This window comes from Lates calcarifer, linkage group LG2, assembly GCF_001640805.2.
Source record: "Lates calcarifer isolate ASB-BC8 linkage group LG2, TLL_Latcal_v3, whole genome shotgun sequence".
Classification (NCBI taxonomy): Eukaryota; Metazoa; Chordata; class Actinopteri; family Centropomidae; genus Lates; species Lates calcarifer.
This window is the reverse complement of record NC_066834.1, coordinates 15,069,015-15,081,981: the sequence shown is the minus strand read 5'-3', so window position 1 is coordinate 15,081,981 and position 12,967 is coordinate 15,069,015. Positions and strand designations below refer to the sequence as shown.

The 12,967-nt window shown below is 40.5% G+C and overlaps 1 protein-coding gene across 3 annotated transcripts in view; it reads left to right on the top strand.

Moving 5' to 3' along the window:
- shank2b (SH3 and multiple ankyrin repeat domains 2b) overlaps positions 1–12,967 on the top strand; it is a 177,589-nt gene that overhangs the window by 47,991 nt on the left and 116,631 nt on the right. For all 3 annotated transcript variants that reach the window (XM_051076066.1, XM_051076060.1, XM_051076059.1), the window contains 2 exons: positions 5,226–5,453; positions 12,751–12,954. In XM_051076066.1, the coding sequence (XP_050932023.1) occupies positions 5,250–5,453; positions 12,751–12,954 (408 nt within the window). In that variant the 5' untranslated portion in view covers positions 5,226–5,249. The remainder of the gene's footprint in view (positions 1–5,225; positions 5,454–12,750; positions 12,955–12,967) is intronic.

The window sequence follows — 12,967 nt, the reverse complement described above, 5'->3', positions numbered from 1 at the left end:
TGTAAATATAACTATACATAATCTCTGCAGTTATCAGATTTTACAGTTATACTTATTTTTTATTTTTAATTCAAACACAATTAAGCTTTTACCAAAGATGTAAATTAACAGCATTTGTTTTCCATGCAACAACATGTCTTCAGGCATGTCTGCTTAGTGTTGTTGAAGTGAATTGGCTATGAATGAATTAGCATGCTAATCAGCTGATAATTATCACTTTGTGTGACAAGAAGGATTTATTTGTGTTTTTGATTGGCTTTTTTGCCGCTGGTAAAACGCAGCATTGGGATTCATGACGGGGTGTGGGCAGTGGAAGTTAAACCCTGTGTGTGAGCGAGAGGAACGTGTCTCATTAATGTATTTCCTCTGACAATCACACTGCAGTGCTCCATAATCACAGCTTGTAAATCAGTGTGCTTGTTTGTGTGTTTGTGTTTGTGGCATGTAATGATTATGTTTACACCGGGGCCTTGTATGGAAGTAGGTGTAGGTTTGGTTTCAGAAACGGGGGCAATGCTATAAGGTCAGTGGTGGCAACCTTAGATTTACAACATAATTGGAATAATCCGTCTCCTCCTTTACATCCCTGTGTGTGTTTTTTAATCAAAAATCTATATTGTGTTTTGAAATAAACAAAGCTTTTCATCTTAATTAACCAGTAATTAAGAAATAACATCAGTAGCTGCACTTCGGGTTTGTTTGTGTGTCCCAGCAAACAGCTGTAATTTCATGTGAGAAGCCAGTGAGGGATTATGTCCTTACTGCTGCTGTGGTGATTTCTGCTGGTGGGCCAGGAAGTCTGACGCCTAGACCTCCCGTGTGTCGTGCCCTTCCAGTATTTGTTTTTTGGATGGTGAAACGCAGCATTAGGATTTGTGATGGAGATGGAGTGGAGGTGGAAGTTATAACCTGTGTGTGAGCGAGAGGAAAACTGCGACGTCCTGTCCTGCATTTTTAGACATTTTGAAGATGAGAGAAACAGATAAGTTAAATGATACTATTCAATCTATTCAGACTATTCAGTACCAGAAACACCAAACAGTTGTATATACTGTTTACACATATATATGCAGTATATATAGAGGTGTGAGGGACAAAACATTTACACATGCTACATGTGTCAGATTGATAAATATTGTTCCAGACCAGATGCACCCCTTCATGGAAATGGTATTCCCCAATGGCATTGACCTCTTTCAGCAGGATAATGGACGCTGCCGCACCGCATACATCGTACGAGAACACAATGATTAGTTCAGGATGTTCCCCTGGCCTCTAAATTCCCTAGATCTCAAGCCGAGCAACTGTGGGATGTGCTGAAACAAGAAGTCAGATTTGCAGTGGCTCCACTTCCCAACTTACAGGACTTAAAGGATCTGCTGCCAACATTTTGGTGCCAGACACACAGGGCATCTTCAGAGGTTTTATAGAGCTGATGTGTCGGCAGGTTGGAGCTGTTTTGGCAGCACCCAGAGGACCAACAGCAGGCGGTCATAATGTTTTCACCCCTTCAGTTTGTGAAACCAAAAGAAAAACATCAGTTATAGCCTACAGTATGAACTTACTTATCTTTTCAAGTAACATATACATTTGTGGAAAATTTGTGCAAATGACTTGTACACAGAAAACTAAAGAAAAAAATCTGTTTGCCTCAAGTTTATCCCCATAAAGTTTTTTTTTCTGATCTCCCAGACTTTCTCTGAGGATCTGGCTAAATTAAATGTTTCATGTGTGAAGAGCCAACTCAGTCTGTGCTTTAAAAATCTATTTCTGTTTTCAAGTATTTCAAGGATCTCAGTAAAATGACAATAGGAGCTTCATATTTTCTTTAGAATTAACATGGAACATGGAACATAGCTGCTGTTTTCATTCCTGACTAACAAAGGGGGGTGGGGTTACCTTGAAGACCAATTTATACTTCACCCTCTACACCCTCCTAGAAATGTAACTGCATGTCACAGCTACACAGACCATAACAACTGTGACTGGTTGGCTTGGTCAGCTCATACATGTCTCTGAGGTGTTGGACAAACACAGAAAACTCCCCCTCCCTCTGTCTCAGTCAGTGCAGTGGTCGTACATCATCTCCTCTGACGTCCTCTTTTCTCAGTCACAATAATTTCAGTAAAAGTCATTGTTGTTCAACATTAATTAACTCCAACTCCAACATGAAGAAACTCAACACAACAGCACAGAATCCCCACCATCAGCTGGTGTATTTGCAGAGAGCAACACAGACACACAAGTATAATGCTCACGACAGTGAAGGCTCTGTGTCGATCCTACGCAGAAGTATAAACCAAGCTTTACACATGGAAAAGTGAGGGAGATGTCCTCTTTATTCCCAGTGGAAATTACAGCTTTTCTTTCATGTGAGTAAACTGCTACAGACACTAAAGCTGTTTCCTATGTCAGCATTTTCGTCCCTACAGGAGCTCATAGAAAATGCTAATCAAGTTCATCCAGCATGATTTATCTAAGTTAATTACTTAGATGTCTATGTATATATTTGTGTATATTTTTTTCAGTCGATTTGTATATATTATGTGTTTGTACAACATGCTGTGTTTATTGACACCTAAGCAGAAACACACACACTCCACATGACTCTCACATACAGACAGAGGGTGTGTTTATAATTGGCCACATGATGATTGGAAAAGCATGACAATTAAAGAAAATTATACGTAGTACAGTATGAAGTCCTCAGCAGGAGGTCAGAATGGAAAACTGACAATTTTCTAAATATTAAAACAAGTCACATGTTGAGTTTCCATCTTTTCTCACTTATTTTTTATTAATTTATTTTGTCTTTTTTTTGATAAATTTGGAACATTGTCAGAAAACAGAGTGAAGTCTGTTTTTATTAGCAGGAAACGCAGCACAGTAAATCCAGGAAGAAAATCCACGTATTGGACGTCTCTCACTGAAAGCTGAGACCTTTATCTGTTGTTATCCACAAACAGTGTCACCACAACATGACGACAAGCATCTCAGCTAATGGACATATACACACCGCAGGATGAATGTCTCAGCCTGGACCATTTCAGATGAGCCCACAGCAGAAATCTATTGGTTTTCTGAGTGAAGAGCTTCTCCTTTATCAAACACTTTGTTATTTTTTTGATGGAGAGTGAAGGATGGATCAGCTCCTCTTGTTCAGTGTTGATGAAAAGAAGTGATTGTATTGACGGTGTTGCAGCGATCCTGTCAGCAGCCCAGATATATCACAGCCACAATGGTCGCGTGTCAAACCAGGTTTCTGTTATTAAGAGAAATGATTGTTTCTTGCACACTGATTGGTCATTTCACCTCCTTTATGATGGCTGCTTTCAGTTTGTGTCACAAGATTACCAGGTTTTTCTTTTTAAGTCAAAGTTAAGTTCAAGAAAATATACCTCACCTGCTTAACCAGTGTAGGGCTTCAGCTGATGCTGTTTTCACTGTTTATTTTCTTGAATAATTGGTCAGTCTGTAAAAAATTTAGAAAAAGGTGAAAAATGTGTGTATCTGCAAATTCTGCTCAAAATATTACTAGAGTAATTTCAGATTAATTTTGTTGATTAATTGACTAATCAATTAATCAGCTTTGATTTATTGTTTCAGCTCTAAACCTGTGATGTTCTCCTGTGTCCTCCTGTGTGTGTCCTTTCCGTTCTCCCTATAAAAGGCTTATAGAAACTAAAGAAGCAACATTTCCAAGGTTGTGGTCGGAGTAGATGGAAATTTTTTATGCCTCCTCCACTCTCTGATCCAGCAGTGAGAGAGAGGTGTGAGTGGAAGTGAACAGTCTTTCGCTATTTAATAGATGATTGTATCCAGATCTGAATCACTGTAGTTCTACAAGTTCCCTAAGTCACACCCACATTAGAGCGATCAAATCCCGAAGTGATTTGGTCAAAATTCTCCTGAAATGGTGATCTACCCACTTACATCGTAGAGCTGGGACTGAGAGGAGAGGCTGCTGTTTTTACTTCTTAATTTTCCTCCTGGGAGCAGGAGAGAACAACAGTTTCCTCTATAAATTATCAACTTAAGTGTCAACCTTTCAAAGGTATACTATGCAGGATTTGTCAGCTGCTGTTTTTAAACACACCTTTCTCCTTAAACAAGCAAGAGACAGAGAGAGAGGGTAGAAGTGATGGAGTGAGCTAGAGTAAATGAAAAGAGGGCGTGGCATTAGCAAGAACAAAGCACAGAATCTGAGAAATAAAACCTTATTTATGGCTATGTTCCAATGCACAAATAAATTCAGTCTTGCCTCTGCACAGCCCTGAGGAAAGGTACTGCATCGCTGGATTTTTCACTAAGGTTGCATCCCATAATCCTCCTGAACACAGCAAAATAAGAAAAGGTCATACCTTAAAATAATTTTTATTTAATTTCTGATAAATTATGTTTTTTCCCTCTATCAGTTTGGTTTGATGATGTTTTTCTAAATACTATGAGGCACTGCTGTGCAGAAGCTATCAGAGGTGTGAATCAGAACTTTTTTCTTTTTTTTTTTGGCAGTTTGTTTTTTGGCAAACAAAATGCTGCAACATAATTACAGCCAAAACTGAAAGAATTGAATATTACTGGACACATCCAGTAGAATTTGAAGCTCTGTAATTAAAAATCACTTACCACAGTGCACCTTGGTAGTTGACTCCTTCAGTTTGTAATTTAATTTAATGAAAGCACTGTAGTGAAACCTCAAGTTTCAGATAAGGAAACCATTTGAATCTTAAAATACAAATGAATAGATATGCAATTTTTCCATCCAGGTCATCATGAGAGCACAGGTACAAGCAGTGACTGATGAGATGTTTCATTAGCTGATCCATAAATCATGTTGACGCCTCACCTTAATAGAGTCGAGTTACTCGGTCTGCTACATATTTAGGAGAAGGGCCTTTGGTCATATGGTGTGACTGGTTGCAGGTGCAGTTTTCATCCTCCAGAAGTTCTCAATCTGGGTAGATCACACACAGCGAAATGAAGCAAAAACCTTTTTGTGAAAACGCTCAGTCATACTAATTTCTCTCGGAGTTGTCTGAAGCAGACTGTGCAGACTACGAGCACAGAGTGGATGAGGATAAACTAGCAAACTAACAGGCACCATCTTTGGGGGTTTCTAAAGCAGCAAAAGGTGCCTAATGGGAGTAGAGGGAATTCTTAAATTTTTAATCCTATCTTTAATGAAAGTGAAAATCTGACCTTTTCTCCCCTCCCCCTCGTCCCAGCTGAATCCACCGGGCCTGCTGACTATGCCCCGGAGCCCCACCTCTAGTGAGGATGAGATGGCCCAGAGCTTTTCAGACTACTCCGACGACTGTGCCTCCGACAGTTCCCGCGAAGAGACCATTTACGAGACCATAAGGGCCACCGCCGAGCCATCACAGCACCGCATGGACGACATTCACACAAACTCGCTGGTCATCCGTGTCCTCATCCCTGACCTGCAGCAGACTGTGAGTATCTGTGAGGGAGGGAGACAGGGGGAGGGTGATGATATTAACATGTGTGTCAGTGTGTGATTGTGTGGGAGTCGACATGAGAGATGAACTAGATTTGTGGCCAGTCTCAACATGTTGTGTATTGATCATCCAGCCTTGTTGTTGAGAGTCACCGGAGAATTAGTGGTGGTGTATTTGACATTCTTACATCTTTATTCATGTTCTAAGAGCTGTTTTTGGAAGCTGCTACAAAGCAAACTCAAGTACAGCACTTTATTGTTGATGTATTAAAGCTGCTGGAGAGGCTGCAGTGCCCTCTGGGGCATTTCAGCCGTGGGTTATAATCAGTGTCAGCATGCATTAAGCAGACAGTTACATTTGTAAAAATATGTCCATAAAGTGGAATGTGAGTATAAACAGAGAGACGTATCTCCAGATGTTAGAGGTCTTCGCAATGACCCCCATGTGCTCCAGTGCACTGGTCTCTGCTCACTCAACCTACAAGTTCACTTGCATCTCGGAAGAGTTTTTATTTTTAGCTGCCCTTACATGTACTTATTAGTAATTCTTTATTTAGTCCTTGAGACCCAGATTTTAAAATTTTATTTAAAGAAATTTAAAATCAGACAGACACACAGCACTGAGGCTCTCTCATGAGATATAACACATTTGCATGTACTCAGGCCGAAAGGATGCAGGAAAGATGCAAAGAGATTTGTCTAATGATGAAGTAAAAAGACCACATGACCATCAACCTCACTCTTATTTTAATTTGAAAATATCTTAAAGGTCTAGGTCTCATAATCAGGACCTAGGTTTTGTTTGGTGTTATGTTGTAACTGTAGACTGTGTGGTATGTAATACATTCATGAATAAATAATGTGGCAAGATTTACCTTTTAAGCAAATGAATGCTCTCAGAGGAAGAGTAGAGGAAGTACGCATATTAATTATCTGAAACCTGTGAGAACCTGCCTGTGGTTTTCAAATAGGCTCGTTACAGTAACGTCTCTGTCGTTTCTGTTTTTGACATAAAGCCTTTAACTTACACGAGCTCTGACTGGCAGGATTCACGTGGTGTCTTTTCCCCAGTAATATGCAGTAATGTGTGAATGTTGAGTGGGCGACTTGTAGGGATTTGATATACAGATCTGTGTGTGGGTGAGTGTGTGTGTTTTGAAGGGGGAGTTGTATTAATGTGCCTTTTTTCTGGGTAATGTCTGAATGTACATAACTGAGGTAGACACAGGATTTTGTAAATCTTGCAAATGAATAAGGACAGGGACAGTGACTTGGTTCAATAAAACAAGATGGGACAGCACTATCGGTCAATAGTATATGTTTAGATCAGCTCTGGCCTCATAGAGAACTAAAGCTGGCTGTGTGGTGTAATATTTTGGGGCAGTTAATAGCAGATGATAAGATGGTAAACTTGTGGAAGCCCAGAGGGAAAAGTAAATGAAGGAAGAAGCATGTTATAATTGTCCTCCCATTTTTCCATTAATATGTAAATGAATGGTAGGTAGATGAATAACAGAAAGTAAATGATGCATAATTGATGTTATTCTTAGTCCCAGACCTCATATCTACACAAGTGTGACTGAAAAACAACCATGCAACCAGGATTTATTTTCTATTTGCCCACAGATACTGTTATGAGTATTTCATGCACACATGAAATATCTTTGGGATTTCTAAATTTAAGGCAAAACGTAAACATTTTGGGAAATGTTCTTTTCTGGTTAGAAGTTCCTGTAAATGAGAAGACACCCTCATGTCTTAGCAGCTGGTTGCTTTGGTTTAGCATAAATAGTAGAAACAAGGAAGATCATCTAGCCTGGCTGTGTCCAAAGGTAACAGAGTCGACCCATTAGCACCTATAAAGCTCTAAAGCAGATTTTTATCTGGTTGCATCTGTTCAAAAACTGAAATTAAACAAATATAAAACTTATTGATTAAAGACACTAGCAGGTCCTCTTTTTGTGCCAAGCAAAGTTAAGTTAACCTCTTGCTAACCTCATATTAGTGGACAGATGTAAGAGTGGCATCAACTGTATAACTTTTAAAGAGAATGAAAGATGTTGAACTAAAGCTGCATTAATCAATGAACTCCAAAATAAGATGACACACACACACACACACACACACACACACACACACACACGTTAGCTCTGGTTTGGTCTCCACCAGCTCCCCAGATAACCTCCCCACTCCCCTTTAACTTTGCTAACTGTCTGCCATTTGGTGTTGGGTATGTATTTGAAAACATGCTGCAGACTGTTATTGGAAACAGGGTTAATGAGACTAAACCAAACAGTGAAAGCAGAACTATGAGCTTAAAGGTTTGTAGAGTTGCCAGTCAGACAGTTATTCTCTTTGGGTTTGTTGCTTTGAGTGACTCCTTTCATGATACTCCTGTCATGTGACTAATGTTACCATGGATAATAAGAGATATTTGTTTCTATCCTCCTTCCATTTCCACTGCGCTGTTGTAGCTGTAGCTGCTGCCTGTTTTTAATCAGTTTCTCGTGTATGTGATGGTTTACTGTTGGACACATACAGTATTTGCATTTTAATGATACTGCACTCTTTTCATAAATTTTCATGAGCCTGAGCTTGATAGCCTCACTGAACTAACAAGAGAAATAGAAACAAGCACAGTAAAAAGACATGTCTAGATTAACAAGAAAAACTAAACACTAATAATTAATATGCATTCTTCTATTTTATACTATTTACTTTAAACCCTGACAAGCTTGACATTTATTTGTGGATTTAACTCAGGAATCTGTGAATGTTTTATATATTTTATTAATTTTAACATTGGGAATTGTGAATGTTTAATTTATATAACAGCCCAGTGCATTCATTAGCTGCTCACTGTTGCTTTTCATGAAGCCCCAGGTGTGTTACATTTACAGTACAGGGACACAATATGGTGTATTGTTCCTCTGAAACAATTGTAGAGTGACAGCTGGAGCTGCAGTGGACAGTATATACAGTAGCTGTATGCTGAATTCCCATTGATCATATAGCACATGTACTGTAGCTGTCAGTGGATACTGCTCTACTGTCATTTCTAAAGAAGGTTTGGATATAAAGGTTTATCATCAAAGACCAGCAGTGTCTAACTGTAACTCCCTGTGGAAGAGCAGCTGGAGGTGCTGCCTGTGTCTGTACAGTAGTTTCATCTTTAGCTTATGCAGCTTTGTATTGTAGTGTTTTGTTTGATGTGTGTGTGTCCTTGGGGACTGAGAGCTTTTCCAGATAGCTTTACACTGGAAGTCCATGACAGTACAGTGAGTGAGAGTTTGTCCTCATCATTTGCTGGCAGGGCGGAACAGAAGGACGGGAGAAGAAAGGGAGAGGGGCAGGAAGTTGGCATCGGCAGCTGCTTGGCAGAGTTTTGCCTTGAGCAGCCACCTGACGCCCCTTTCTCCTGGGTTTCTCTACTTCATTCTGACTCACCATCCCATTTTGTCCATTTTGAATTTCTATGTTATTTTACCCAACACATCTTTTCATTTGCATTGTGAGGCTAACACAAGAAATGCAACATACATCTACAACTCCAATTCCAAAAAAGTTGTGACGCTGTGTAAAATATAAATAAGAACAGAATCCAATGATTTGCAAATCCCACAAACCCATATTTTATTCCCAATAGAACATAAACAACACATCAGATGTTGAAGCTGAGACATTTTGCCATGTCGAGGAAAATATTAGATGGAGACAACAAATCTGGAAAAAAAAGTTGGAACAGGGTGATGTTGTGTAGCATCCCCTCTTCTTTTAACAACTGTTTATAAAGGTCTGGGAAATGAGGAGACCAGTTGCTGGAGTTTTAGTAGAGGAATGTTGTCCCATTCTTGTCTGATGCAGGATTCGAGCTGCTCAACAGACCTGGGCCTTCGTTGCCAGACTTTTTGTTTCATGATGTGCCAAATGTTTTATATTGGTGAAATCTCTGGACTGCAGGCAGGCCAGTTCAGCACCGGGACTCTTCTCCTGTGAAGCCATGCTGTTGTGATGGATGCAGTATGTGGTTTAGCATTTTCTTGCTGAAATATGCAAGGTCTTCCCTGAAAGAGATGTTGTCTGGATGGGAGCGCATGTTGCTCTAAAACATCTATGTACTTTTGACCTTCACCCTTGTCCCTTGAACACAGAGATTCCTCAAGATTCTCTGAATCTTTTGATGATATTATACACTGTAGATGGTGCGATCTTCAAAGTCTTCACAATTTTACATTGAGGAACACTTTTCTGAAATTGTTCCACAATTTTTAGACGCAGTTTGTCGTAGATTGGTGAGCCTCTGCCCATCTTCTGACAGGCCCTGCCTCTCTGAAATGCTCCTTTTATACCCAGCCATGTTACTGACCTGTTGCCAATTAACCTAATTAGTTGTCAAATGCTCCTCCAGTTGTTTTTGATTTGTGCCAATTACTTTTCCAACTTTTTTGCCTCCATCAAATTCAAAATGAGCTACTATTTTCCATGAAATAGCAAAATGTCTGTTTCAACATCTGATATGTTGTTTATGTTCTATTGCAAATAAAATATGGGTTTATGGGCTTTGGAAATCATTGCATTCTGATTTTGCATCTATTTGCATTTTACACAGTGTCCCAACTTTTTTGGAATTGGGGTTGTATTAGCAGCTGCTTCAGAGCTCTTTGTAAAAGCACTTTGTAACGTCCTGAATAGCAACTCTTCATAGAATAAAGGATTGATATGTGTGTGTGTGTGTGTGTGTGTGTGTGTGTGTGTGTGTAATCCAGTGGGGCTTGGTCCTCAAGGTACAGTGTTAACCCAGAGATGAACTCATGACCCTTTGATGTAATTAGCTCAATTGTTATAACTCTATGGATAATAGGTGTGTGTGTGTGTGTGTGTGTGTGTTCACATGTGCGCTAAGCTCTCTCACATGTATGCACTAATGCTCCTGATTTCACATTCATCACTGAGCACTCAGTGGTGCCACTTGATCACATGATTGAGTCACACAGTCCACTTGGAAATCAGACTCAGCTGAATAATTCAAACACACACAGCACGTGCATTTGAGCTCCAGCTCTGATGTAAACTGTGTGGTACAAAGGGAAATTTCAGCAGTCAGAGCATTTCATGTAAGAGATATTAAGTTACTGGTAATTTCACCTCCTTTTATATGATGTGAAAGTTAGATGATCTCTTATGACTGTGAGCTCCGTATGAAGCTGGAGTCTTAGTACTTAGTTAGTTATTTATTCTGTAATTGACCAGAGTATCCTATTTCGTTTCACCTCATGTTCACATGTGTTGGAATGACAATAAAAGCTCCTTGAATCCTTGAGTCGGGAGATGATTAGCATAGCTTAGCTTAAAGACTGGAAGCAGCAAACAGCTAGTCTGACTTCATCCAGTGTTCAAAAATACAACAAGTTATATTCTGTAACTATTCCATTTTTAAGGCTTAGTTAAGGTACTTCGTGCCCCATCAAAATACAACTTGTCATTTTGCATTTCTTTGTTAGTTTACAGATTAAACAAACAACATATAAAGTGTTACTTTAAGAGTTGGGAGGTGTATTTGGACAGAGCCAGGATAACTGTTTACTCCTCCTTCCAATCTTTTTGCTAAGATAATCATCACCAGGCTCTTTCCCAAAATGTCAAACTACTCCCTTAACCTGGTGGCAGCTATAATCGTTTCTTTCACACAAACCAACACTACAACTAGGGCCATGAAAATCTGACAAAATACAGAAAAAGACAGATGCAGGAAGTGGTGACATTTCCTCTTCCCCACATGCTTTTCTGTGTCCTTTGTTCTGCAATTTTCAAATTATTCTCCTGTTTTATCTCACTTTATTTCATCCATCTCTCTCATGCCATGCCAGTGCCCAGCTCTTATACCCAGATGGAGGCACCATCTTTTCTGGGCTGATTTTTGCTAATGATTCAGAGATTGGACACAGTGGCAGACTTGAGGTTAGACAAGACAAGCTAGTTTTCCAAAGGCTGTTGCTTTGGATGCTTGGACCACGGAGGATGGAGCTGTGGTTGCCTTGGTCATACTGTTTGCAGAGCCACAGCAGCAGACATTCAGCCAGCGACAACTCAGATGCCAGCAGCAAATAGCTGTGTGCCTTTACAAGTACCTGTCCCTGTCCTGCCACTGCTGCTGAGACTGATGTCACGTTTGTGTTAGAAATGAAGGCCATGGCCTTGGAAGTACCAGGGAGGTTCTGGTATTTTTCAAGTCGGGTCTTATTCTCACAACTGTAGCCACTCTGACTATGGGTCATGCCTACTTTCTCCATCATAGATATTCACTTAGCCAGAAAGTTGCCCCGGAAGCAACAAGTAAATGAGCTTTTATACACATGCACCATCATCATTGCCTCTGTACTCTGTAAACCACTGATTCCCAGTTCTCTGGAGGCTTCATACACATTGTTTAAGTTGAACTCACATTGAGGAGGCAGCAATAATAGGAGCTGATGGAAATTTGCCACTGTAATAAACCAGCAGAAGGAAAGAAGGCCATATCAGTCCAAACAGCCCCTGCCAGATGCCAGACATCTGTTTTTGTATACCTTCAACCCTTCATCTTTCCATCCCCTCCTCTCCTCTTCTCTGCCCACTCCACGCCAGGCGAGGGGATTATGGTTAGGCAGAGTTCACAGACTGCTCATCCCTCCAGCCTTTATCACAGACGCAGCGCTGCTATCGCCGGCTGAGCAGCACATCCAGCTGTAAACACTCACAGACACTTCCTGAATGCCACGGCACAGCGCCCATAATCCTCTCTGATTTCAGACCAGGCCAGGAATCTTGCATTGTATGTTTTTTTCACTCTAAAAAAACTGCAACTGGGAAAGGCCAGGGGCCAGAGGGGTCGTGTCAATTACATCGTCAGTGAGGGATGTGGCCCTGTTTAGCATATAGCACTGTAACAGTAAAACAATAAAAATGCTTGGCAGTCCTGCATGGCACCCATGGACCATTTGTAGTAACTGGGACAGGGTTTGTGTGAACGGTTCTGATTGGGCACCATTGTTCTGTGATTCTGTTCTAATCCTCTCATCAGTCTGAGGTCCCAACCTATTTGCATCTGTCAGTCAAAAGTTTGAAGTCCAGTTCACAAGTGAAATGTCTGTCACAGGTTGATAAGATTACATTGTTTTGGTTATTATTTCAAAGATGAATGTTTCATTTCTGTTGATTGCTGTGACTGCCAGCCAACACTCCAGTCATCACTTTCTAATCAGTTTGTTTCTTCTCCCCTCTCTCACACTCCTCCACCCCTGAAACCCGACCAGAAATGCATGCGGTTCAACCCGGATGCAACGGTCTGGGTTGCCAAGCAGCGGATCCTGTGCACGCTTAATCAGAGCCTAAAGGACGTCCTCAACTATGGACTTTTCCAGCCAGCTAGCAACGGGAGGGACGGCAAGTTCCTGGATGAAGAACGCATCCTACGAGAGTACCCCCAGCCAATCAGCAAGGGTGTCCCTTCTCTGGAGGTAAATTGATGAT